This window comes from Canis lupus, chromosome 32 (assembly GCF_048164855.1).
Source record: "Canis lupus baileyi chromosome 32, mCanLup2.hap1, whole genome shotgun sequence".
Lineage (NCBI taxonomy): Eukaryota > Metazoa > Chordata > Mammalia > Carnivora > Canidae > Canis > Canis lupus.
In genome coordinates, this window is record NC_132869.1 from 40,400,528 (window position 1) to 40,428,330 (window position 27,803).

The 27,803-nt window shown below is 55.8% G+C and overlaps 1 protein-coding gene across 2 annotated transcripts; it reads left to right on the top strand.

Moving 5' to 3' along the window:
- Positions 1–27,803, top strand: CD276 (CD276 molecule). Of its 2 annotated transcripts, XM_072809554.1 has the most exons (11): positions 1–108; positions 12,850–13,049; positions 13,297–13,426; positions 16,277–16,615; positions 16,773–17,087; positions 17,682–18,020; positions 18,178–18,474; positions 21,719–21,853; positions 22,689–22,730; positions 24,176–24,211; positions 26,358–27,803. In XM_072809554.1, the coding sequence occupies exons 3-11, from the start codon at positions 13,351–13,353 to the stop codon at positions 26,378–26,380; spliced, it is 1,602 nt and encodes a 533-aa protein (XP_072665655.1). In that variant the 5' UTR covers positions 1–108; positions 12,850–13,049; positions 13,297–13,350; the 3' UTR covers positions 26,381–27,803. The 2 variants fall into 2 exon arrangements, with proteins under 2 accessions (XP_072665655.1, XP_072665656.1); XM_072809555.1 differs by lacking the exon at positions 12,850–13,049 and having other exon boundaries at positions 19–108.

Below are 27,803 nucleotides of genomic sequence, written 5' to 3' on the forward strand. Positions count from 1 at the left end.
CCCACTCGGGCCCGGCCTGGCGGCGGCGGCCAGTCGCAGCGCCGCGTCCGGGTGTCCCGCGCCCCGGTGCCCCCGGTGCCCCCGCCCCCGCGTGCCGAGAGCCGGGCGGTGAGTGCTTGCGTGGCGCGGGGCGGGCGCGGGGCGCGGGGCGCGGGGCGCGGGCGCGGGCGGCCTTTGTCTGCGGCGAGCGGTGCGGGCCGGGGAGGCCGGGGAGGCCGGGACACCGGGACACCCTGGGACCTGCCCCCGCCCCCGGGAGGCCCTGGCGGAGGCTGGGGGTGCTCGTGGACCCCCGGGCCTCGGGCGTGCAAGGGCCCGGGGGCGCTGTGTCCCTGGTTGGGGCCGCAGAGCTCCCCGGGGCAGCGGGCTGGCGGGGAAGCGCGGTCCCCAGCTTGGGAAGCACCCTGAGCCCCACCCCGAGGAGGGGGAGCTGCCGGGAGGGTGAGGAGCCCCCCCCGCCCCCCCACCCCCGCTCGGCCCCGAGGACGGAGTAGAGGACTTCCGCGGGCAGCAGTGGGCGCGGGGGCGGGGGGGATGGGGGGTCCGGGGGTGAATAGGTGTTGGGGTGGGCGGGGGCGATTGGGCTCGGGAAGTCTCCGGGAGACGGTGGGGGAGGTGGGACGCTTTTATGGAGCGGATTTGGGGACTCGGTGGGGACCCCCTAGAGGGGAGGGAGTTGAATCTGTATCCAAGGCCTTCAGATGCTGTTGGGGGGGGGGATGGGGCATGGGGGAGTTGGCAGGTCTGGTGGCTGAAGGCAGCGAACTGCCAGAAAAGGGGCTTTATTTCTAAGCCAGACCTGCCCTAATGAGAAATGGGTGACAGATGACTCAGAGGCGGATGGATCTATCACCGAGGGGAAACCTTAGGCAAATAGTAAAGCAGGAAAGGACCGGGGGCAGGGGGGAAGAGTCTGTTTGACTTAATTGAGAAAAACAATTTACCTTCAAATTGGATGTGGATAATTATAAATGAGTCAATTTCATCATTAAATTAAGGCCCCAGGTCCTTTTCTTACACGCCTGTCTTTGGCAGTTAGCTTCTGTATTAGAAAGTAATGAAGCCCTCCTGTCTTTAAGAGAGTTCTTAAGAAAAAAAAAAAAAAAAAATTCTTCATTTAGTCCAGGCTCCTCTCACTCTCTCTGGCCTCCCAGAAGTCCCTAGGAAATCTGATGCTGAGTGCAGCCTTCCTCCTAGTCTGGGGGCCTGCACGTGGGTGGGACACTCCGCAGGCCCAGGGAAATTGAGGCCTAAACTTGAAAGGGAAGCTGAAACTTGTCTGATGGGTGGGGCTGATCTGAGAGGTGGGAGGGGTGCAGGGCTCTGGGGCTGTAGGGTGTGAGTGATGGCTCATATTTCCAGCTCATTTCGGAATGGGGATATTTTGGGTGAGTACCGGCCCCTATATCTAGAATCCCTGAGCTTCAGCATTAACACTTAGGCTTAACTATCAAGGGAGGAAACCTTCCTCTCCCATATTAGTACGTGCATCAGAGTCTGACATCAGGACGCTCCTGGAGCCAGAGAAATTTTTCTGCACAACTTCAGGTCAGTGTCGTGAGTGTCAGATTTTGCACTAAGGGACTTTTGAGGGAGTGAGCTTGGCACTCAGTGGCTTCGGCCATGCTTTTATCGATCCCATGACTGCTGTTTGGAGCTCTTCCCTTTCTTCAATGACATCACTGGTGGTTCCTCCCAATTGCCTTCAGTGAGCTTTCCAATTTACTCCAGACTTCTGTGCTGCAAGAAACCGGACCATTCAGTTGGGCCGAGGTGAGAAGAAGCCCGTGTCAATGCAAGCCCGAGGGTGGGAAGGGCTGCTGGGATTGGTGGACCTGTTTTTCCTTCATGTCCCTGGTCCTCTGCTGCTCTGACCTGGCACCCAATGGAAGTAGATGGGCTGAATGTCCGAGATGCTCAGATGCCTGACAGCTGGGTTGGGTGCTTGAACATTTGTGGAAAGGACATTTGTAGGAGCATTGTCCCCTTCTGAAGAGGCTGTGTCCCTCCTCTGGTGAGGTTGACTTCAGAGTCTTCCTAGGGGAATTCCTTCATCCTTGAACCTGTGGTCCTCTCTGGAGCCATAGATGAATCTTCATTCTTTGGAGCGGGACTTAGCCTTGACCGTGAGCTGAGCAATACTGCTTGGGGTTAGATTGGCAGGATGATCACGGGGGTTTTAGGTGGGATTCCACAGCACCCAAGGACTCTCGTAGAAAGTGTTGTAGAGCAAGTCCCTGGCCTGCTGCTGGCTGGTTCATGGTTGGACATGTGAGGTTTGAGTGTGAAGAAAAATGATCCAAATCCAAACAGCCTCCAAAATGATGACCACATGGGGCCTGAGGCTGTGGACTTGATTCATGGGGTCAGGGGAGGAGGAAGAAGGGCAGGCAGGATGATGTCACTGCCCATGAGCTTATTCTCTGAGTGGGTGGCCACTTCTCACTGCGGTCCTCTTTCCACACCCCAGGGCGGGAGTGCCAGGGAGGTCCACCAGCAGGAGGGGGAGGCATGGCCTGGGCCTGGGGGGAGTAAGAGGGTGGGAACTGATTGATGTGATCCATGAGAAATTTCCTGTGGTCTCACATGCATCAAACATCTGGGACAGGGCCCCATGTCCTTTTATGCACCCTTTGGCTGCAGTTTTGCCACCCTTGCAGTATGAGGTTCCAGCTAGGAACGTTGAGTTTCCAGGTTTAGGGGTGGGGTTGTGTCAGATGCTTCATAGACATCATCTCATTTAATCATGTCAGTCCTCTGAAGCAGGGAGTGTCATTGGCTCCATAGTATCATTGGGGAAGCCAGAGCCCAGAAAGGGGAAGTCACCTGCCCAGAGACACACAGCTGGCAAATGCTGGTGCTGGAATATTGTCTGTCTCCAGGACAGGCTCTTTCTGCCCCTCGCAGAGGCAGGTATGGGCTTCCCCTTGTTCTGGAGTCTGGCAAGATGGGCTAACTGTCCCCATGGCGAGGCAGAGAGGACTCACCTGGAGAGCTGGAGGCAGGCTTGATGAAGGCCTCCCAGTCCAAGCCATCGCTGAAAGTACCTGCTTTTCCAGAGGCCTGGTCTTCAGCACATGTATGTCCTCGGAGTCCCCCCCTGCCCTCCAGTTCTGACCGGTGCTCCCACTCTGCCTCTCATTCTCTCTCTCCTTTTTTTTTTTTTTAAATTCATTTATCCATTCATGGGAGACACAGAGACATAGGCAGGGGGAGAAGCAGGCTCCCCGAGGGGATGCGGGACCCAGTCCCAGGATCCCAGGATCACGACCTGAACCAAAGGCAGATGCTCAACCACTGAGACACCCAGGTGCCCCTCTCTCTCATTCTCTTTGTGGTTCAGGGAATGGATGCCTCCTCCACACCTGGAATTTCTTTGGGCATTTGAATATGTCAGAGGGAAACCCACTAAGAGTGGGAAATGAGAAGCATTTTTTTTTTCTTTTATTGGGAGCCCTGGAGTAGGAAAAAATAGTGCCTCTGAGAAGCAGGGCTCCCAGGCCCCGGGGCTTCCCTGGGAGATACTGGAATGTGTGCTGGGGGTTGGGGCCAGCCCTTTACTGGGGGATGTGGGAGCAGCAGGGCCAGGAGGGGCTGGAGCCCACAACGCTTGGCACTGTGGTCTCGCTTGGCACTGTGGTCTCGCATCTAAAGGAGCAAGGGGGAGGTGACCACTAGGGATGGATGAGCCAGACGTAGAGATGGAACCCAATTGTTTGAGTCTGCTGCTTTGGAGCTGGGGTGCAGGTGGGATTCTCGGTGGAAATGGGGTCACAGAAGGAGTAATGGTCTCAGGGACCTGGATGCATAGCCCGACAGAGGAGCTCTTGGCTGGGGAGGGCGGGGACACTCAGCACAGGGGGCCCAGGAGGCCTTGTCCCCATGACTACGGCAATAATAATGGCAGGACTAATTGTTACCGCTGTTTGTGGGTGCTAGGTGCTTTCCCAAGTCCCTTCTGTACATGTTCTTATTTTGTTTTTGTTTATTTATTTATTTTATTTATTTATTTTTTATTTTTTACATGTTCTTATTTTGTTCTCCCAGTAGCCCATGTGGGGTAGGGGTTGTTACTCCTGTTTTAGTGATGGAGGATCAAGTCTCAAAGGGGTCAAGCCGTTTATACTTGGTCCTGTGTCTAGCAAAACTTTTGAATCAGAATTTGAACACAGGGCAGCCTGCTCTCGAGCCCTGGCTGCACCCTGTGGCCCGCAAGGCAGCCTGACATTCTACTTAACAACACAAAAGGCCCAAATGACCCAGATTTTTGGAAAAGGGAAGGTCAATGGGAGAGTAGTTTAGGTCCCTGTTTTATCAATGGCCAAACTGAGGGTCAGAGGATGTTTTCCCAAAGTCATGACGAGGAAATGGCAAAGTCTAGACTTGAAACTGTATCTCCTACACCAGAGTCATCCCCTAAAACACCACGGCTCACTTTTCCCAGGAAGCCTGTTGTGAGGACACCAGCCTAGCAGGGGATCACGGTTACAGCACGGGATGGTGGTGGGAACTTTGAGGGTTGAGGTGACCAAGATCCAGAGCGCCAGTGGGTTTGCCCTAGGGAGCTTAGCAAGTGAGGAATGGAGCCTGGTCTAAAATCCAGAAAAATCTTCAAAGTTGCTGTTTTCCTCTTTGTTAATTGCAAAGGAATGACCTGCTCACCGTCAGAGTCACAGAAGTGTATCAACTACGAAGGAAGAATAGATGCTTGCCCTCCCTCCCCTGCCCTGGGGTTGGGTTCACTGTCAGCCTTTCCCATATACAAACATCCACCTGTCTCTCTTTCTAAGCACACAGACCCCCTCATTCATTCGACAGCGACAGCGCATCAAGCACTCGTCAGGTGCCGGGCCTTTGCTGGAATTAGGATGCAATCGTCCATAGAACAGATGCTGTTCCTTCTCAGGGAGGTTCCCATATGATGTGAGGAAAAGAAAACCGTAATGAGAAGGGAGCCTGGGTGGCTCTGTGGGTTGGCGTCTGCCTTCAGCTCACGGTCCTGGGGTCCAGCCCCACATCAGGCTCCATGCTCAGTGGGGAGTCTGCTTCTCCCTCTCCCTCTGCTGCTCCCCTGCTTGTGTGCTATCTCTCTCTCTGTCAAATGGATAAAGTCTTTAAAAAAAAAAAAAAAAGAAAAAGAAAACTGCAGTGAGTAACAGGGACTTCCCTGGAGTGGCAGATCCGTGCCTGGCTCTCCTGCCAAGGTGACTCTCAGGGTAAAGAGGTGTTACCCATCTCATCCAGGAGGAAGGAACTGTGTTTGCAAAAATGCATGGATCCCCCATCATAGCTCCTAGAAGAGGCCACTATGGGGAAGGAAATAGGAGGACGGGAGGCTGGGGAGGGCTTCAGGGCCAGACCAGGCAGGGCTCTGTGGGCCACCATCAAATACTGGCAGTGACGGCCTGATGCAGCTTATGTTTTTAGAGCAGTTGGCCCGGTTGCGATGTAGAGTCAGGAGCCGGAGTCTAGAAGCGAGTGGGGAGATGAGAGGGAGGGTAGAGAGAGCTCTTGTGGCCATGCAGATCGGGACGGGGATGGGGACCGGGACCGGGACGGGGACTGGGATGGGACGGGACGAGGAAGACTCAGCAGAACGGAGCAGCAGCCCAGGTGGGAGGAAACACTGGGTGGAACCGGATCGGGCGGCAGCACACTTTTTCTGCAAAGGGCCGGAAGGTAAATATTTTAGGCTTTGCGATGATCGCAAGTGCTTTTCTGCAAGTGCTTTTCTGCCGTTGTCTGCCAAGGCAGCCGCAGACAATACATAAATGAAAGGTGGCTGCGTTCCAAGGAAACTTTATTTACAGACACTGAGATTTGAATTTCATGTAATTCCCGTGTCTCATGAAATAGTCTTTTGATCTTCAAGCATTTAAAAAAGCAAACCGTTTCCTTTTTTTTTTTTTTTTTTAAGATTTTATTTATTCATGAGAGACACAGAGGGAGAGAGGCAGAGACCCAGGCAGAGGGAGAAGTAGGGTCCCCGCGGGGAGCCCGACGCGGGACTCGATCCCAGGACCCCGGGATCACGACCTGAGCCGAAGGCAGACGCTCAACCACTGAGACACCCCAGCGCCCCAGCAAACCCTTTCTTGACTGGCGAGCTGAACAAATGCAGGCAATGGGCTGGATGTGGGGCTTGGGCTATAGTTTGCCAACCCTGAAGATATATTTTGGGGTCAGGAATGGTCGTTCTTGGTGATGGATTGTAGAGGTGAGAGAAACCCCGGTTTCTGGCTTGAGCAGAGGGTGGAGGGTGGTGCCTTTTCTGAGTGGGAAGAGCTGGGGAGAAATAGGTTCGAGGGGAGATCAAGAGTTTGAAGAGGGACATGCTAAGAGGGAGAGGCCTGGGAGTCACTGGCTAAGAGATGTCTAGGGGATGGTTGGAGCTCAGATGAGAGGTGTGGGCTTGGAGAAAAAAACTCTGGGAGTTGCTGGCGTATAAAGCCAGTACTTACAGCCACGGGAGTGGATGAAATCATCTAGGAAAAAATAGTAGGGAGCCTTGAGGAGAAGGCCTGGGAGCCAACTCCAGGAGGTCCCGTGCTGGAGGAAGAAGGGTCTGTGCTGGAATACAGTTGACGCTGAGATGGAGAGAGAGGTAGGGGACCTGACCTGGGTCCATGGGGCCATCTGTTAATACAGGAATGAGGTCATACAGTTGACAGTAAACTTTATTGATGGTGACATAGGTCATGGACTTACTTTCACATTAGTACACATTCTTTTAAAAAGCTCTACGCTCTTCCATTCCCCAGATGTGCCGTAATTAATGTACCAGTCCCCTCCTGGTTCCCATTTCTGCTGCTCGCTTGGGTGTCTTTGAGACTCTAGCCAGTGTTTCCGTAAACCAGTTCCTACAAACTACAGCCCATGGGCCAAATCTTTAGCCGCTTGTTTCTGTATAGCCCACAGCTAAGAATGGTTTTTACATTTGTCATGGTTGGAAAAAAATCATGTGATTCATAAAAATTTACATGCAATTCAAATCTGAGCGCCCATAAATAAAGTTCTTTTGGAACACGGCTCTGCTCATTCATTTATACGTTGTCTCTGACTGCTTCCCCGCTACAATGGCAGCGTTGAGTAGTCGTGACAGATGATCAGATGGCCTGCAAAGTCTGAAATATTTACTACCCAGACCTTTACAAAAGAGTCTTTCCTGCTCGCTCCAACAGAACAGCCCTGGGAAGTCCGATTGGGTGTGGTTTGGCTCATGGGCCCATTACGGAGCCAATCACTGAGTGTTCCCCGATGTCACGTCTGGTCACCCAGTGAGGCCCGAGGCTGGGGGTCAGCCCCACCAGCACCACATGGACTGGGTTCCCTGCAGGGAAGGAGCCAGTGTAGAACAAGAGAGAGGCTCTCTAGAATAAAGGGCTTGGAGGAAAGTTACTAAGAGTATCAAGACTGACTACTGGGGCAGAGAAGGTCTGCTCAGCCTGTTTTGATTCTTTGTCAAAGAAAGAAGTTGCAGAAGCTGTTAAGAAGGAGCTGACGTTCAGGCCAGGTAGGGAGGTGATAATCTGCTTTCAGTGGCTTTGTCTTCTGGCCCCTGTGATCGTCCTGGTGCTGAGTGAACTTGGGGATACCTGAGAAGTTGTCGTGGATATTTCAGGACAACTGGGGTAGGTGGGGAGGGTGGGGGTCGGGGTCGTAGCCCTCCACGGTTTCCCACTGTGTACAGAATCAATCCCCAACCAACCCCTGACCAACTCCCGTGGCCCATCTCCTGACAGTCACTCCCCAGAGTCCGTCTCTTCTCAGAGTATGCTGTGGGGGCCAACTCCCTGATGACTTCCCTCAAGCTGCCAGACCGTTGACATGACTTCTCCTCAGAGCCTCCCCACTCCCCCAGGCAACTGCTTGACCCTCCATGCCCATAGTACTTCATCATGTTTGTTGCATTAGTGGATAGTTGAGTGCTGGAAGATTTGAGATGAGCAAATAACCAGTTTTAGGGGGTAGAAGGCAGATTTTGGGAACAAGAGATTGGTGATCATGTCCTTAACCCCTAACAAAATTCTGGACCCGTTATTAATTGAGCACTTGAAGAAGAGTCCATTTTTCTTCAGATGAGCCTTTTTTTTTTTTTCCTGGTTCTTCCCCATTTGACTGGTCCTCGGCCAGAAGGGGGATAAGAAGTGGCAGCCTGAGTAGGGAGATTGCTAATCCCAAAGCCCTGATGGGTGTTGATCCAGAGGCAGAAACCTAAGCTGTGGGATCTTCCTCTTCCTGAGGACCTTGATGACAGAAGAAACAAAGCAGGGAGAAGAGGGCAACCTTTTTGGGTGACATTCATTTTTCTGTTTTTTTTTTTTTTTCATCCACCACAAAATTATTGAGCACCTTCTGTGTACCAGGAACTGTCACAACAGTACTTCAAACAACGATGGCGTGGTTGCACAACACCGTGACTGTACTTCACACCACTCAACTGTACATTTAAAATGTTTAAAAGGGTAAACCTCACACTCCATGTATTTTGCCGCGATTTCGAAGAAAAGGTTGTGGCAGTTGGAGTGATAGAGCCGACTTAACCGGATGAAATGTAATAATAGCACAAATGAAATATCCCATAAAGTTCCACCCTTTCTCCAAGTCAATCAGAAGAGGATGGCAGAGATGAGGACCTGCTGCAATGCAAATAACTGGCTTCTAGTCATTGGCCACAAATTTGGTAGTCTATTATTTGGGGTTAGCTTGGTGAACAGTATGGCATGGCTGTCCAGGGTGACCTCATCAAGGGAGAAGATCTAAAACTTGCAGAGAGGAGGCAGACATGGATAAGGTTAAAGGAGGATGGACAGGGGCTATATGGGAGGCAGATTTTGGCTCGAGATAAGGCCGTCTCTCCCCAGTGACAGCTACCCAAAAGCCAGTGGAGTTCCTTGGGAGGTTGTGGGTGCCCATCACTGGAGGGGGCAAACGGGTTATGAGAGTGGCCCGAGAGAGTTTCCCTGTTCTGATAATCTGACCATTAACTCCTGCGGTTTCTCCCGAATTTGTTGGGGGACCTCTCCTCATCCATGATCTCCCTCAATGATCCCAACTTTGGCTCCCATCACTCCCAGTGCTTGGATAACTCCCCGTCCTGTTCTCAGCTCCAGCTCTGTGTGTCCAGGAATCTGTGTGACATTTGGCCTGGATGCTCTGTAGCTCGAGCCCAGCAGAAATTGTTCTTCCTCCTAAATATGCTTCATCTCCAGGTCTCCCCACCTTATGCTGTGTGCCCACGTGTGCCCGTTTGTTCAAGCCTCTGGGACATCCTTGACTCTCTCCGCCCCTCCCCCCATACAAACAAAACAATCCCCAAGCCAGGTCATGTCTACCCTTGGAATACCTCCTGAGCTGGGCCCAGGCATCACTAAGTGACTCAGATGAGATAGTGTCCAGTTGGTATTTTGAAACACCTATTTTAGATGTGGTTTCCTTTTGCTGCTCTGAACAGTGGCAATTTTCATGGGGTGGGAAGAGCGGGGAGAGAACGAGGGAAAGGAGGGGAGGGATGGCTCCCTAAATTAGTCACTTCAGATGCTGTAAGAAAGACCCAAAATAACAGTGACACTTAAGTAGATGCTTGCTCTCACCCATGTGACAGTCCGGGTACGTCCAGGGCTAATACCGCAGCCCGTGGGGGGGGGGGGTTGTTTCTTGCTGTTCTGAGGTCCCCAGAGGATTGCCTTTGGCAGCATGGTCTGAGATGGTCACCACAGCTGTGTTCCAGCTAGTGGGAAAGAGGAGGAGAAGAGGGAGGGCATGCTCCCTCTCCGTAAGGGTATGACCCAGACACACACATCAGTTCCTCTCCCATCCTGTTAGCCAGAAGATGGTCACACGGACACACCTCTCGTCCACAAGGCAGGCCGGGATCTGCCTTTAGCTGAGGGACCATGTGCCTACACTAAAAATTCTACAGAAGATGAGAATAATATATATGAGGGGGAAACTAGTGGTTCCTGCCACAGTCATCCTGTGTATTCAGTGTGACCTGCATGATGCTTAGTTGGCTCAACCACAAGGATGTGGTACGTGAAGATTTAACACACTAATGAAGTTCCACTAAGATCCAGCAAGGCATTTCTTTTTTTTTTAAGATTTTATTTTATTTTATTTATGACAGACAGAGAGAGAGAGAGAGAGTCAGAGACACAGGCAGAGGGAGAAGCAGGCTCCATGCAGGGAGCCCGACACGGGACTCAATCCCGGGTCTCCAGGATCACACCCTGGGCTGAAGTCGGTGCTAAACCGCTGGGCCACCAGGGCTGCCCAAGGCATTTCTTTTATACATGGGAACACTGAGTTTAGAGAATAACTGTTAAAAAAAAAAATGCCTAGCAGTGTCAGAGTTGGGACCAGAACCCTAAACTTTGGGCTCATTTTCTGCTATTTCAAAGGGATCCAGTTGAGAGGCCCCGAGGCAGTGCCAGGAGGACAGGTCTCTCGGAACTGGGGAAAAGCCACCCTTCCCAGCCTGTCTACCTGAGGAGCTGCTCATCATTTTTCCGGACCCACCTTTAGGGTAGTTCTGTCTCTGAGGTACCTCCAAGTAGCCCTCCGCGTATCTGAGTAATATACCGTATGGAAGTGCAGGAATTCCCCGGCACTGAGAAGTGCAGGCTGCATGGAGTGCAGGCTCCGTGAGGACAGACACAGCTTAGTCATCTCTCTGTCCCCAATGCCAGTACTCCGTGAATCGCTAAATGCGCTACCAAATACACAAATACACGAATGCATGTATATTCAAGGAGTCTTTGAGTTGCAGTCTTTGAGAAGCTTAGCTCAAACTAGCTTGAGAGAAAAAAATCCAAGATTGGTTCAAGTATCTGGGCAGTCTAGATGTGCACTGCTTCAGGCATCACTTGCTCCAGGTGCTTTAACTGCTGTTTTCAGAAGCTCTGCCTCTATGCTATACGGGTGAGCACAGATTGACGCTAGTTAAGTGGTTTGACTCTTCTTGCCCTCCTGGTAGGAAGCCTTGTCCAAGCAGAACCCGCAGGGATTGGGAGGAGGCAGGGGGTTAAGAGATACGGGGTTGGTTACGTTGGTTACGGTGTGGACAGTGAATTCCTCTTGAGCTTCCCTAGGTTGGGGATGTCTTGGTATAGAGTCTCGGCCTTTGTTTCTTGATTTTGGCTTAATGGGGCACATCTTGGGTCATCTCTTGGGAGCTTCCCTGTGGCCACACCCCTGTTGGGATTGAATGAACTTGCTGTACCTTCAGGTCAAGGGTGGCCTGGGCGCCTCAGTCCTGCTTCTCGGGGAAAGCCAAGGCACTGTGTGTTGTTTCCTGGCAGGGCTCCTTGGAGTTCCCACATTTGGCTGAAACTGGGATGAAGGAAGAGGAGGAGGGAGGGCTGGCTGGTGACTCACTGGGAGGGGTGGCACATGCTGACTCCAGGGCAGGTCCCTCCAGGGAATGAGAATTCCCCTTTGTAGAGAAGGTGGGGAGGATGGTACAAATGCAGCATGAGATCTGCGTGTCTCCATGAGGCTCTGAGGCAGGGCACCCCATCTCTCCCAGGGAGCGGTCATTGGCTCTCTGTTCCCAGACCATGTTCCCATTCCCTGAGCAGAACCGGGTCTCTGAGATGTGTTTCTCCATCCCCGTCTCAGCCCCCGGGGCCCGCCTGTTGGGGTAGGAATCTCTGGGTGCTGTGGAATTCTCAGGTCTTCTCGGTTCTAGGCTGTCGGGCTTTTCCCTAGGGTAAGCCGTGACAGTGGGAACTTTGCCGGGCTCAGAGTCTAGGAAGGACTGGCTCCTTGGGTCCGGGCGGGAGTGGCAGGCATAAGCAGCAACGGGAGGGGTGAGGGAGGTGGCCTGGGAAGAACAGATAGGCCTTGGTTTTCTCCTGGGGGTGAAAGGGAGGAAGGGACTCGTAGGATCTGGAAGCTTCTTAATCTTTAGTCCCTGGTGCTTCTTTGGAGGGGGGGCCGGGGCAGCGTGGAGGCCGCGGCCTGCTAGCTTTTCCTGTGGCCAGCGGTCGCCCTTGTAGGCAGGATGTGGCGCCCGCCAAGGGGCCTTTGTGAATGGAGCGGAGGCTGGAGGCTGCTGACTCCGCGGGCCGAGGCCGAGGCCGTGCGGCTGCCAGGCTGGGACTGGGAGCGTCTGGGAAGGAAGTGGCCGTCCGGGGCCTCCCCGCCGTGGGGCGGGCGGGCGGGCACCGAACCCTCGGAGCTTGCTGACGGCAGGTCGGCAGGTCGCATCGCGTTAACACAGGCACCTCCCTCGCCCGGGCCTTTGTTTTGCCCCTTGCAAAATGGGACCAAGCGGACCGGCTGTGTCCCCGCGCGGCTGGGAGAAGGGGACGTCTTTGCGTTCTCGATGAATGGGGCCGGAGCCTAAATCCACATGGGTCCCCTCGGCTCCCCTCGGTTCCATGGGGGTGTGGGGTGAAAGGTCAGGCAGTGGGACCTGGTAAAGGTGGATGTAGCCGGCCCATGTCAGGTGCCGCGGGGTGCAGCCAGGGGCGGGAGAGGGCCTCCCTGGCTCAGGTCTCGCCTGTGTCCCCAGACACACCCCTTAGCCCTGACTCTGGCCTCTGAGGTCCACCCCAGTCCAGGCCTCTTTCATTTTTTTTAAAGATTATTTATTTATTTACGAGAGACACAGAGAGAGAGAGGCAGAGACACAGGCAGAGGGAGAAGCAGGCTCCATGCAGGGAGCCCGATGTGGGATTCGATCCCAGGATCCCAGGATCTCACCGCGGGCCGAAGGCAGACGGTCAACTGCTGAGCCCCCCCAGGCGTCCCTCACCCAGATCTCCTTTATCTCATTTCTCCTGCAGATGCTGTCAGTTGTCTTTATGGAGCACAGCTCTGATCCTATCCTTTCCCCTGTTCTAGAACCTTCAGCAGCTCCCAGTTGAATTCAAGATAAACTTCAGACCTTTCAGCCTATTTCTACATCTGACTCCATCCTCGGCCCGCGTTCTCCCCACCAGCTATTATCTGGAGCCGAACTGATCCAAGCTGATCTGTGCACATTCTTGCCCTGAGCCGGCCAGCCTTGCCTCTACTTGCCACCTTGCCTCATCTTCCTTATAGTTCGTACCGGCATCCCAGCTGCCCCTGCTCCGGGCGCCCTGGTCCTGCCTCCCTAGTGACTCAGTTCCCTTCTGCCAGCATGTCTCCAAAAAGCCCTCCGTGGAGAGCCTTGTAGGGAGTGGGAGGGAGGACCTGCCAGTGGGCAGTCGCAGCCTTCCGTCCTGGAGCTGGTCCAGCGGGGAGGAGGTGAGGGCGGGCCTGGGGAAGACCCTTTGAGACCAAGGCCTCACTTCCTCTTCCTCGCAGGCAGGGGCAGCCTTCCACCACGGAGAGCCCAGCTGTCAGCTGCCGCTCCGGAAGATGCTGCGTCGGGCCAGCGCGGATGTGGGTGTGCGTTTGGCCGCGGCCCTGGCAGCGCTGTGGTTCTGCATCACAGGTGAGGGGAGCAGAGTGGAGGCTGGGGTGGGGGGACCCATTCCCACCAGGGCTTCGGCTAAGCCCGTCTGCCTAGCAGGGACGAGGTGGGGGGAGTTTTGGCCAACTGCCTCCCACTGTCCCCTGTCCACTCATTTGCACTGGGATTCGACAGGCAACTTATTTTGCATTTCTTTGCCTCTGTCCCCTCTTCTGTAAACTGGTAATGTGAGCACTTGCTGTGATAATGCTGTTTCTTGAACACACAGTGTGTGTTCTCCATCCCGAGGGCCTTTGCACGTCCTGTCTCCTCTGCCTGGAACATTTGTCTCCGGACATTGGCATACCTTGATCCTTTCTTTCTTTCTTTTAGGTCTTGGCTCCTATGTCACCTTCTTAGCAAAGTTTCTTGGCTACCCTGTAAAAAATAGCACACCGTCTCTCCCCACCCTCGACTTTACTTCTTCATGCTTCTTCCCAGCCTTCATCTCCGCCTGACACGTTGTGTTTTTACCTGCTTATTGGCCACTCTGTTCAAAGAGTAGGGTCTACCCCCGGTGCCAAGACTGGTGCCAGCCACATAGTAGCTGCTCAGCAACCATGTTGGATAAATGATGTAAATCTTCCCACGCAGCTCTTGGCACACAGTCAGCATTCAATAAGGGCATTATTTTGAATAACAACATCCTTACCATATTTTAAATCCTAACCAGCCTCTGGCGGAGGGAAACTGCCTTCTTCTGCCATGGGGAACGCAAAGCTGAGTGTCTGGTGCCCCCTCTTGATCACAAAGAGGAAGCAACTCTAGCCGCTGCTGCTCTTGATTTTTCTATGGAAAGCGCTTCCGTCTGGATTATTCCTCCCACAAGTTTCATCCCTAAGTGCCCCCGCCCCCCATAAGGGGCACCAGTTGGAGAGCTGGCTTGGGGCATGTGGTATTGCATGGAGAGATCCAGGGCCAGCATAAGACCTTTAGAGACCTCTACACGCTGCAAAGATCATGATACCCTCTCCCTGTGTGTCATTCACAGTAAAAATACTGTGGGCACCTGGGTGGCTCAGTCCATCAAGCTTCTGCCTTTGGCTCAGGTCATGATTCCTGGGTCCTGCGATGCAGCCCCACATCAGGCTCTCTGCTCGGAGTCTGCTTCTCCCTCTGCCCCCCCCCCCCACCCCACCGCTTGTGCTCTCTCTCAAATAAATAAGTAAAATCTTAAAAAAACAAACAAACAAACAATAAAAACACTAACCATAAGGTGTTTTTTTTCTAAATGCAAGAAACTTTTAAGGGGTGCTCTATCCAGTCAGCTTTGTGTCAAGACTGTTTGATCTTTACACTTTTTTGAGTGTGCTTGCAGTGCTGGTGGCCAAAGCACACACTTCCCCAAGAATGGCAGTGCCAGAGTAGGGAGCATGCCTCCCCCAAAGAAAGGCTCGGGGATCCCCGTCTAACCTTTCGGGGCTCTAAAAGAAGGAGGTGACGGAGGTATGGAGGTAGAGGTGACTGGGTGAGGAGGCTTGCCAGTTCACAGGTTAAAGGGCAGGGGAGGAACAGGGGAATCTGCCCCAGGGGGCTTTTCACTGGCCATGCCCCTGGCCCTGGTTCTGGGGATGAGTTGACACTAGGCTTCTGGGATTCCTGCTCCTGTGTTCCCCTCACCTCCAATTCATCAGCAGGTCCTCATCAATAAACCTTGAATCTGTCCCATGCTCTCCAGCACCACTGCTACCCTCTGGAGCTAAGCCAACATCACTTCTTACAAAGACCCCTGAATCCATTCTCCACAGAGGAGCCGAAGTGAGTTTTAAGCCTTGTTGGCCAGATTATGCCTGGTTCCTGCCCCCCCCCCCCGCCCCTCCTACAACCATCACCACCTGCAGTGACTTTCCGTTGCATATGGCAAACCTAAGTTCTTTACTGTTTTTTTTTTTTTAAGATTTTATTTATTTATTCATGAGAGACACACAGAGAGAGGCAGAGACACAGGCAGAGGGAGAAGCGGGCTCCATTGGAGCAGGGAGCCCGATGTGTGGGACTCAGTCTGGGGCCCGGGGATCACACCCTGAGCCAAAGGCAGCCGCTCAACCGCTGAGCCCCCCAGGCGTCCCTCTTCCCTGGTTTTACAAAGCCCTCACATCCAGACTCTTGGCCACATTGGACAGCTACCTGATATTTTCATTTAGGGAGCCGAACCTTGCCTCAGGGCCTTCCCATCTGCTGTTTCCTCTGCCTGGAACACTCTTAGCCTGACTTTTTTTGTATGTCAGACTCTTCTTCATTCCCTTTAAACCTCAACTTGGCTGAGACTTAAATTTAGTGAGAACGGGCCTCACTGCATTGAAAGGTGTGGACATTCTTTCGTTCAGGTATAAAAACAAATCATGTTTATTTAGGGAAAGAAAATAGAAAAAAACATTTCATGGTCCTTTCTCATTCGGAGAAAACCACTATTAACATTTGGTCTGTAATTGTTTAGACTCCTCTTTGTAATTAATAAAGATGACATATACTTAGGTGAAAGTGCAGCTAGCGCAGACAGGTGTTAAATACCTGTCTAATTTTCTAAAAACTACCACGTCTCATCCTTTGGCTTACGTGTGTCCTTCATACCCCTGATCCCGTGCTCATGAGAATCTGTGTCTTAGTCTGTCTCACTCTCCCATTAAAAGGTGTGACCCTGCTCTTGTTCTCTGTTGCATTCCTAACTCTTGCGCTCGACAAACAGTAGGTGCCTACTGTAGTCTTGTTGACTGAATGAGGACCACTTTGGGTCTCAGGTCTAAAGGAGGGGTGGAAGAGCCGGGAAGGGGAGGAGGACTAGGGAGGCTTCAGGGGCCCTGCCCCCTCACCGGCCCACTCTGTGTCCCCCAGGCGCCGTGGAGGTCCAGGTGCCCGAGGACCCCGTGGTGGCCCTGGTGGGCACCGATGCCACCCTGCGCTGCTCCTTCTCGCCCGAACCCGGCTTCAGCCTGGCGCAGCTCAACCTCATCTGGCAGCTGACGGACACCAAGCAGCTGGTGCACAGCTTCGCCGAGGGCCGGGACCAGGGCAGCGCGTACGCCAACCGCACGGCCCTCTTCCCCGACCTGCTGGCCCAGGGCAATGCGTCCCTGCGGCTGCAGCGCGTGCGCGTGGCCGATGAGGGCAGCTTCACCTGCTTCGTGAGCATCCGGGACTTCGGCAGCGCCGCGGTCAGCCTGCAGGTGGCAGGTGAGCACCCTCCCCGGCTGCACCCTCCAGCTGCCCTGGGCCCCTTCCCCGCTGTGCCGCCCCCGACCCCAGGACCCAGGTGCCCTTTCCCCCACGTGACACCCCGCCCCATCCAATCCTTGCAGCTCCTCCACCTCTGCCCTCTGCCCCACTCCAGCTCCCTACTCGAAGCCCAGCATGACCCTGGAGCCCAGCAAGGACCTGCGGCCCGGGGACACGGTGACCATCACGTGCTCCAGCTACCGGGGCTATCCGGAGGCCGAGGTGCTCTGGCAGGATGGGCAGGGTGCACCCCTGACCGGCAACGTGACCACATCGCAGATGGCCAACGAGCAGGGCCTGTTCGACGTGCGCAGTGTCCTGCGGGTGGTGCTGGGTGCTAACGGCACCTACAGCTGCCTGGTGCGCAACCCGGTGCTGCAGCAGGACGCCCGTGGTTCTGTCACCATCACGCCCCACAGAAGTCCCACAGGTTCTTTATTTTTGTTTCGCTTATGTCCTGTGAGAGAGGGAGGCTTTGTCCCATCAGAGGGGCTGCGGGATTGGAACCTCGCTCCCTACCTTCAGTCTCCCACAGTGGTGAAGTTCCTAGTAGTGATGACAGGAAAGGTGAACGGGGTGAGGAGGCGGGGCCTTACCTTGCTGGGCAGGGAGGACAGCCGTCACGGGCCTTCTCCACCTCTGGGACTCCTGACTCCAGGGCTCCGGACGCCTCTGGAAAGGATGGAGGAGCATTCGGATCTCCCCAGAGACAGTAAGGATAGGCGAGGGAACGGATCCATCAGCAGGTGGGGGTTTGCTAGGGCTGGATACTGTCCCAGGCCTGCCCCCCCCCCGCCCCCCACCCAGGCATTGTCAGCCCGAGGTCAACCCCCTGTAATCCTTGTAAGATGGGGGTGACTCCACATCTGGAGATCGGAGACTCAGTCTGCTCTTGGGTCTGGAGAGAAAGTGGGAAGATGGACAAGGACCTGGGGGTTAACAGAGGAGGAAGTCTGGGAAGTTGGGGGCGGATAGGCTGGCATGGCCCTGCCCCCCCGTCACCGGCCCACCCCGTGTCCCCCAGGCGCCGTGGAGGTCCAGGTGCCCGAGGACCCCGTGGTGGCCCTGGTGGGCACCGATGCCACCCTGTGCTGCTCCTTCTCGCCTGAACCCGGCTTCAGCCTGGCACAGCTCAACCTCATCTGGCAGCTGACGGACACCAAGCAGCTGGTGCACAGCTTCGCCGAGGGCCGGGACCAGGGCAGCGCGTACGCCAACCGCACGGCCCTCTTCCCCGACCTGCTGGCCCAGGGCAATGCGTCCCTGCGGCTGCAGCGCGTGCGCGTGGCCGATGAGGGCAGCTTCACCTGCTTCGTGAGCATCCGGGACTTCGGCAGCGCCGCGGTCAGCCTGCAGGTGGCAGGTGAGCACCCTCCCCGGCTGCACCCTCCAGCTGCCCTGGGCCCCTTCCCCGCTGTGCCGCCCCCGACCCCAGGACCCAGGTGCCCTTTCCCCCATGTGACACCCCGCCCCGTCCAATCCTTGCAGCTCCTCCACCTCTGCCCTCTGCCCCACTCCAGCTCCCTACTCGAAGCCCAGCATGACCCTGGAGCCCAGCAAGGACCTGCGGCCCGGGGACACGGTGACCATCACGTGCTCCAGCTACCGGGGCTATCCGGAGGCCGAGGTGCTCTGGCAGGATGGGCAGGGTGCACCCCTGACTGGCAACGTGACCACATCGCAGATGGCCAACGAGCAGGGCCTATTCGACGTGCGCAGTGTCCTGCGGGTGGTGCTGGGCGCTAACGGCACCTACAGCTGCCTGGTGCGCAACCCGGTGCTGCAGCAGGACGCTCATGGCTCTGTCACCATCACAGGTAGGTGGCGGGGGTGGGGTGGGGTGGGGGTGCGGATGAACAGCTGGGGAGATGCAGGGAGCTGCTGCCTGGTTTCTAAAATATGAGTTGGAATTTAGGCAGGTTTCGGTGATCAGAAGCCTTTTTATTTATTTATTTTATTGATTCATTTTAAATATTTTATTTAAATTCAATTTGCCAACCTATAGTATAACACCCAGTGTTCATCCCATTAGGTGCCCTCCTTAGTGCCGGTCACCCAGTCACCCCCCACCCCCGGGTCAGAAGCCTTTTTGAAAAACATATTCATACATTTCAGGTGTCTCAAACCCTCCACCAAGAAGTCCTTAAGGGATTTGCTTGAAGGAGCTGATAAGGGTCGTTTGTAATAGTCGCCCTCTTCCGAGTGCCTTAGCTGGTGCTTGTGCTTCTTATACAGGGATGGGGGTAGCTCCCTGGACTCTGGGGGTGCGGTGGGAGTTCCAGGGCAGACTCCACATGGTGAGGGGGGGCTTTCCTCCCGGTGATGGGAAGGTTTTGCTGCGTGCATGGGCACCATGGGCACCACCGAGGCCCTGGGAGTCGGCTGTCCGCTGCAGGTGGGGGGAATCGCTGCTGCCCCCATGTGGTCAAACACCAGATCGATGTTGCTCATTTGGCAGTTCCCTGGATAGTGGGGTCTGGTTTGGGGTCCCAGCCCAAACACCCTCCCTTCCTGTAGTGCCCACCTCAGTGGGTGCTGCTTGTGCCTGGGGCGGGGGTGGGGGTGAAGAGGGCTCAGGCCCACCCTCAGGCCATGGGAGGACATCTCCATCTGTGTCGGGACATCAGGTTGGCTCCAGGGGCCTCCTCACATTTGCTGGTGTCAGGACAGCCGGTTCTGTCTGCCTGGTTGGCCTCTTTCCCCTTCCCATGACTTCCACGTGCCTGGTGTGTTTCCAGAGAGAATAAGAAATACCAGATAGAGTGAGACTGGCAGAAAAAGTGAAGCTTTCTAAGAAGGGAGGCAGGGGCCAAAGTGGGCTAGGGTGGCTGGGAGAAATCCCCAGGGACAGGTGGGAGTTGAGAAAGCCTTGAAAGATCGGTGGACTTTGTGATAATTTGCACACTGGGCTGAGATGGATATTTGCCATGCCGCGCAGAAAAGGTTTATGGGTGTAAAAGGAGTTGTAGGGAGACCGCTTACCCCATCTAAAGGGGGAAAAGAACCCTTTTATTTTAAACTTCAGTAGCTCACATATAAAGCACTTTTGTTTCAGAGATGAAACCAAAGCCCAGAGAGAAGAGAGAACTTTCCCCAAGTTTGCAGACATGCACAGTGGCTTTATTTTTTTTTTTGGGGGGGGGGGGGGACAGGCACCTATTTGAAAATTAGGTAAATGATAAATGCAATAGTTGGCACTTAATGTTTAGAAGGTGCATGAGCCCCCCCCTCATCTGTGGGGTGTGTGGCCCTCGGCTCTGGGACCCGGCCGTGAGCACATGAGCCAGGACCAGAATCCAACCTTGAGCCTCTCAGCCTCATTTTCTCTCCTCCCCACCACCCAGCCTCCTGTTTTTGGAAGAGCAGGTCTGGCCTACTTTGGAGCCCTTGGCCTGTATTCCGCTTCAGGCAGCTTTGTGCCTGGTAAAACATTCTGGGATTCAGAATGTCAGTCCTGCAGCCTGGTGCCTCCCACACCCGCCGGAGGTTCGTGAAGTTATGTGTGCTGTGCTCTACGAAGCAGGCACCGGATGTGGAGCCGCAAGACCCAGGTCTGAGCCCCGCTCTTCACTCCAGGGCAGGTCTGGCCTGTGGCAGGCACTGTCAGCAGCCAGGGGGTGAACGCAGAAAGAGATCTTCCCTACTCCGGCCTATATTTCTGGGGCTCTGCTCCCTCCTTGGCTGCAGGAGCCCCAGCCAGGATCCCAGGGGTTTCTTCCGTGGGCCTCCCGGGCCAGCCTTCCTGGGCCCTCCTGTCAGCCGCCGTCCTCTCCTGCTCCCCTGGGTGACGGGCCCCTTTGGTTGCAGGGCCCTGAGCGGCAGCTCTGAAGGAAACATCTGCCGCGAGTGTCTGCGCCCCTGCCCGGGCCTCTGCTGCCGACGGCTGTCCTGGCGCTGCTGTCTGCGCTGCAGGTGCCTTCTGCAGAACCCGGGGGCCCGGCCGCGGCTGCTCTCTCCAGAGAGCAGAGCCAAGCAGTCCTGTCTTTGGCCAGCTCTGACGTCCCCGGGGCTTCTGCCCGGGACCCAGCATGGGCTCAGGGCCTGGGCTCCTGGCCGGCGTGCTCACAACAGCCGCTGGCCCTGCCCCAGGTGTGGGTGCCTGCAGCCTTCCCTGCGGGGTGAGGTGGCGAGCAGAAGGGCCCTCGCCGTCTCACAGCAGCATTCCCCTGGCAAGGCTCCTCCTCCGGGGTAAACCCAGGACCTCACCACGGCACCCTCGGTTCCCACCCCCACTGCATGTGGGGCTCCCCAAACATTTTCTGTTCAGGGATGGGTAGTAAATATTTCAGGCTCTGTGGGCCACAGACGATCTCTGTTGCTGCTGCTGATTTTCCTTCCCCTTCTGCTCTTCCTGTTCCTTTTTTGGTAACCCTTCACAAATATAAAAACTATTATTAGCCTACAGGCTGTACAAAAACAGACCACAGGCCAGATCTGGCTCGGAGACCAGCCGGCTCCCTGATCTATCGGATGGGGGATATCTCCAGGCAGGGCTGGAATAGTCAGAGAGGGCCTCCGGAGGAGGTGAATCTTAAACTGGGAGAGCGTTTGGGAGCATTTCTTTTTTTTTTTTTTTTTTTTTTTTTGCATTTCTTTTTTTTTTAATTTTTTTAGTAGGGGAACCAGTCAGCAATGGCGTGGGGGCTGGAGGGAGCCAGTTGTCTCTGCCGAGAGGTTAGTTCACCAGCTTGGGTGGAGCAGAGGTTCCTATAGTAGAAATGGAAAGAAAGGTTGGGGGGAGGGTGAGCAGCAGCCACGTAATAGAGGTCTTTGAGAGGATTGAAGCGTTATTCAAGTCGGTGCGGAGCCATAGAAGGTTCTAGAGCATCATGGATGGCAGGCTCTTCAGCCTGCCAGGTTGAAGCATGTCTGCAGCAGCCATGGCTGGCAGGGTCTGGATGTGTCTTGGTGTGTGGGGAAGGGGCCTGGGAACGTCAGTGAGCTCCCTTCATAGTGTTTGGAGCTCCCTGTTCACACCTTGTGACCCCGGGTGTGCTGTCCTCAGGGACCAGGGGGCCAGGCGTGACCGTCTCTTCCCACTCTCCCCACTTCCCCTCCCAGGGCAGCCCATGACATTCCCCCCTGAGGCCCTGTGGGTGACCGTGGGGCTCTCTGTATGTCTTGTCGCACTGCTGGTGGCCCTGGCCTTCGTGTGCTGGAGGAAGATCAAGCAGAGCTGTGAGGAGGAGAATGCAGGTGAGTGAGGGTGTGTGCGTACATGCACACGCACACGTGTCTTTGGGTACGTTGGTGTGTCTGTGACATCAACATGCAGGTCGCTTTCTGGTGACAGAATGAGCATGAGTGTGCACTTGGGCCCTGACTGTGTGTGTGGCCTGAGGCTGAACATGTCTGCTACGTGTAGACAGGCGTGAGCCGAGCCGGCCGGGGTGTGGCTTTGGGCGTCACTGTGTGAGGGTGTGTCTGCCTCCCCGTGGGCAGAGTCTGAAGCAGCTGCCCTTAGCTGGGCTGCGGTCAGTATGAGTTGACTTTGGCAGGTGGTGGGTGGACGTTGGTCAATAGGTGCTTTGAGCTTGACAGCTAAGTGTGTCAACTCTGGTGAGTGCGGGGCGGTGAGCACGCATCGGGGAGTGGGGGGTTGATACTGGTGGGTGGTGGTGGGGCACGCAGAGGCTTCCCCGGGTGAACATGAAAGTGGATGGTCAGAGGTGGGAGCTGGCTGGGCGTGGAGAGGGAGGGTGCATATGTGGAGAAGGGACAGACGGGTGGGGGCAGCGGTGGCGGGGGAAGCTGTAGAAGGACAAGTGCACGGGGAGGCGGGCAGGGCTGGGTGGATGGGTGAGCCGTGGGGTCGGTGGGTGGCCAGGAGGAAGGGTGAGGAGGCGGGGCTTGGCTGGGTGAGGGGTGGGCTCTGCTCTGTGCTGGTCTCAGACTCCCACCCTGTGCCCGACACCTGGACCGCAGGTCAGGCCTACGCAGCCCGCTCGCCTACGTCCCGCACTCCGGGTGGAGAACTGCAGTAACGGCAGTGGGCTGAGAGTCTTTTCTTTACCGAGTTCTTTTCTTCCAGGTGCTGAGGACCAGGATGGGGATGGAGAGGGATCCAAGACCGGTGAGTCTGAGCTTAGAGCTGGTCTTGTCGGCTGCGGGAAGGACACAGGGGCGGGGACAGGACTCTAGGGTCTGGAGCCACACTGGCTTGAGGTTTGAATGAAGTGTGTTCTGTGGACGGTGGTCCTCTACGCAGGTGAGTCTGGTCTTTGCTCAGTGTTAGGCCTGGATGTGAATCTCCCAGGTGCTGCTTCGTCTTTCCCGCCTCCCTGACCTTTCTACCAGGGCCAGTTTCACTCTGAGTGACCCTGCACTGTGGGGTCTGGTGGCTTCCTAGGGGAAGAGTGAGGGAGCAGGAGATGGGGCGACCTGGGCTTCAGCTCCAGCTGCCACGTGTGGGCTCCGTGGCCTTGAGCAAGTCACTTTGCTTTCTGGGCCTCAGTTTCTTCATCTTTGGGCCTTGGTTTCCCCCTGATGACTGCCTCCCTTCATAGGTTGTATGGGTTTAATTAGATGAGATAACGTGTATAGAGGGCGCGCTACCATCCCCGTGCCTGGTCAGTGCTCGATATCTCGGAGTCTTGTTAGTAGGCAGACAGTCCCGTTCTGGTTAGAGGCTGTGTGACTTTGGTCAAAGTGCTTTGCAGCTCTGGGGTCCAGAGTCCCTCTGTAAATGTTATCCTGACGCTGCCTCGATGGCACCGGAGGGCTGTGCTGCAGCTCTTTTGAGTGACTGGATACACGGGTGGTTTGCGAAGGGCGTGGTGCTTCAGAGACACAAACCCGGAGCCCAGCTTGGGGCGGGTGCCGAGCCACTGGTGTTTTGTCACCACTGGAGGCCTCCCTGCCCTCCCTTCTGGGGCTCCTGGGCTGGGAGAGGCAGGTTCCCGCTGAGTCATTTGGGATAGTGCCAGGTGACACCAGTCCCCTCCCCGCCCCCATGAAGGCAGCAGGAGACTGACACCTGGGGATGCTGAAAATTCTGCCAATTAACTCCCTGCCTTTGGTGTGGAGGCAGCCCTGGGATCAGGCCTCATTTTTCTTGCTCAGAGGCAGATGTAGTTGCCAGGGGGAGGAGGTGGGGCGAAGAGGACGGCCTAGAGATTTATTCAGTCTCGGTTCTGCATGACCCCAGGCCCACCCGGGGATGGCTGCAGGCTCCTGTAGCTTCTTACTGTGCCCCCCCCTTTTTTTTTTTAAGTAGACTCAGCGTGCTTCCAATTCCCTAGCTCCCTGGAGGGCAGGGTAGCCGTTCCCATTGTATAGATGTAGGCAACTGAGGCCCAAAGAATGGGGAGTGACGGGCTGCAGAGCAGAGCTAGGCCTTGGGACGGTGGCCCAGGGCCCCTTCCCTGGGGCTGGGAGGTTCCCCTCATCCTCCCAGCCTCTCGCATCCCTGCAGAGCTCACCTCTTCCTCGGCTCCCGTCCCTCGTCCCTCTGCCCGACTGCTGACCCCATCACTTTCCGAGGTTCCCCCTCACTGTGTGCTCCTTCCTTTTTTGCAGCCCTGCGGCCTCTGAAACACTCTGAAAGCAAAGAAGGTAAAGACACGGGGTGCTGGAGGTTGTGTGTCTGTGTGTTTGTGCACCTGAGTGCGGGGCGCTGGGGAGGGTCGGCGGCGGTGGGTGGTGATTATCACCTGGTGCCCGGTGACCTGAAACTCTGTCCCCGGGAGAGCAGCCTTGACTGTCCCCCGGTGAAATGGCCCAGGGCAGAGTAACCAAGGCCCCGGATGTGACGGGGGCATCACAGAGACAGGCATGTACTCCCGTCTCCTGTAACGGTCTAGGCCCGGGTGGTCTTCGGGCCACTGGTGTCCTCGACCTGGGCTCCATTTATTGGTTTCTGGCCTCTTCCACTCAGAACTTCCATCCCTCGGCCCAAGGGGGCTGCTCCAGCTCCCACGCCCTCTCCAGATGCAATGGGGGGGGGGCGGGGAGAGGAAAGAGAGGAACGTTTTTTCTAGGGCTTGTCTAGAAATAGCTCCTGTTACTCCAGTTTCTGTGCTGGGGCAGGACCTCGTCACATGACGCCTCACTCGAGCCAGGCTAGGGAATGTGGCTTCGGGTGGGGCAGCCGAATTCCTGGTCCACGGTGGGTGGTTAGCAGGTGGGTGGTTAGCAGGTGGGTGGTTAGCAGGTGGGTGGTTAGCAGCCCGTAACAATCGTTAATACTCATCTTCTGTAACATCAGCAGGTACATTAGGGGGTGGTTGGTTGGGGGTGAGTTTGAGATTCTTTCTTACTGAAACCAACCAACAGCGACATCTCTGTATGTGTGTTTGGGTGGAAATATATGTGATCCTGTGTGTGTGTGTGTGTGTGTGTGTGTGTGTGTGTGTGTATTTTGAACGAGACATTCCTGGATGCAGACTTGCCACTCGATGTGAATGGCTCTTCCACCTAGAACATCAAAGTTGGTTGCTACAGGTCATGGAAACTTTCTCAGGTTGCCTGGGCATCCCTGTCAGGATATAGACTTTCACTGACTTCCTGGATGCTCATACCCGCACCTAGGGGAGGAGGGAAGGACGTAGGCCCTGTCTTCAGGAGACTTCCAGAAGGGTGGGGGTGGGGAGCAACGAGGCTCTCAGCGACCTCTACAAAATACGTGATTCAAGAGGGTCAGAGACTCAGACTTTGACAGAAGGCAGTCAGAGGACTTCAGGAAGGCAGCACTGTGCGGAAGAAAGAGGCCCCAGGGTTTGGAGGGGGGACCTTGGGGCTAGTCTCTGCCTCCGGCCTTCCAGGAAGTTCCCTCATCTGTGGAATGCACACCTCCCTTGCAAGGTGGTTGTGAGGATTAGGCAGGGTGACAAATGCAGAAGCAAGAAGTCCTTTTGAATGCTGTAGAATGTTCCCTGGCAGTCAGGGACCTATGTTGGGGTAGGGAGGGATGGAGATAAGTTATCTGCCTCCTTGTTCTGAACCAAATGAGGCATAGAAGCATCGAGCAGATGGAGATGGAAATGTCAGCTTGGTACCAGAAGAGAGCTGCAGCTGAATGGCCTGGGTGCGGGGTGCAGTGGGCTCCCCGTTCCTGCTCCCACCAGGCAGCCTGGCCACCCAGTCTCTGGTCACGCTGGGTGCGCACACAGGCGATGCCCAGGAGGGAGGACTGCTTCCCCCGGGACAGACAGAGCCCAAAGAATGGGAGAGGGAGCGGTGGGGTCACACAGGCCCTGGTCCTTCTGAACTCTCCCCAAGCCAGGGGGTCTGAGTCCACTGGGTGCCCCCCCATGTGGAGACAAGGGTCAGAGGGACTCAGCATGGGAAGGGGAGCTGGAAGGGATTTCTTGCTAGTGGAGGGGAGGGAGCCAGTCCAGGGAAGACGGAAGGGAATAGCAAGGAGGGGGGCATGGAGGGGACAAGTGTGCCAGGGAGAGGAGGGCAGGTGATTGGGCAGCGTGCGGGGCAGATGGAGCTATGGGGCTGAGAGAGGGCTGGCGGGAGTTAGGCAGCCCCCCTGGGGCGCCTCTTGGTCTGTCTGATGGCCAGCCCTGGGCCTGCGCGGGCCTCCAGGGCGGTGCTCCGCAGAGGGGCTGCTGGTCAGACGGCAGCGGCCGCTCCCACAACACTCCCCACCCAGCAGTGCCTGGCCCTGGGCCTGGGCTCTGGCGCATGCCCAAGAGCAGGACTCCTGCATTTAGTGCCTTTCCCCCCATTTTTTTTCCATCTCAACGTGCAGATGATGGACAAGAAATAGCCTGACCATGAGGACCAGGGAGCTGCTGCCCCTGCCTGGGGGCTCCCTCCCCTGGCTGCACTGGGGCCTCAGTGTGAGCCCTGCCCCCGACAGATGGCTCCCACCTCGGCGGGTCCACTCATTCTCCAAAGGACAGAGAGACCACCCGCAGCCTTATTTCTCCAATGGACGTGATTCCCAAGTCAGCCTGCTGCCTTATTTCTCCAGTGACACGATACGTAAACCATCCTGCTGTCTTCTTTCTTATGGACGTGATACAGACACCACACCGCCGCCTTATTTCTCCAGGGGATATGCTGTGTGGACCGTCTGGCTGCGGCAACATTCAGAATGATCCTCTGCCTTATTTCTCCAAAGACAGGAGACACAGTCGCCCTGGCCTTCTTTCTCCAGTGGTCCTGATACACTAGTCATCATTTCTCAGCTTTTCCTCCTCACCGCTCCCCCCCACCCCGAAGCCCATCTCCTTAGAAAGGGCCACAGCAGCTTCAGCATCTCCTTGAGTCCACGGGCATCTCCCTCCTGCCTCCTCCTCCTCCTCTGGCCCCCACGTTGGCCTCCTTCCTCCCTCACTAAGTGAAGACAGGGCCCTTCCCCCCAGGCCCGCGGGGGCACACAGGTGCATGTTCTGGAACATGTGCGGGGACACGTCCTGACCTCCCTTCGCCCAGTCTCTCCCGTGGTGCCCTGGGCTGTGCCCTGTGAGCTCCCTCCCCGTGGGAAGCATGTGCTGGTCACACTGGGTCCCCGGGTATCTGCGTGGGCCCCCTGGGGGGTCCCTTCTATCCCTCTGCTTTTCCCTCCTTTCCTTTTGTTCATCCAGTCTAGTAATGTTCATTGAGCATCCATGGGGTGTCAGCACTGTGTTAGGTACCAGGGACCCAGGTGAGAAGACAAGCCATCCTTGAAGGAGCTCATCCTTCAACTGGCTTCTGTGAGGAGATAGACAACTGCGGCTCATGAGGGCCTCCTGCCCTGCCCCTCCTGTACCCCTCTTCTGTGCTCACAGCTTCCTGGATACCTCACTCCCACCCCATCCCTAACCCCTACCAGGGCAGGGGGTGGGGGCAGAAACCTGGAGAGACAGGCGGTTTCCAAAGTCTTTCCAGGTGTGAGCAGGTGGGCAGGCGGCCAAGGCACCCGGGCCCCGGGGAGCAGAGGCACAGGTGAAGCCTGGGGACGGGGCAGGGCCAGGAGGGCGCAGGGACACAGCCTCTCGCCCCTCCCATGGTGCTATTCTGGGGCTGGGAGGACACCTCCTGGCTTGTCTCTCGCCGGCCCCCAGCCCCCGGAAAACTTCTGAAGTCCTCCCGCTGACATTTCTTCCCCGGGAATGGAAGAGGTGGCATGTCTAATTTAAATGTGGGACTCTGAGGAATTTTGTTAACTGGGGGTGTAATTTGGGAAAAATAAACGGCTTTGTAGAAA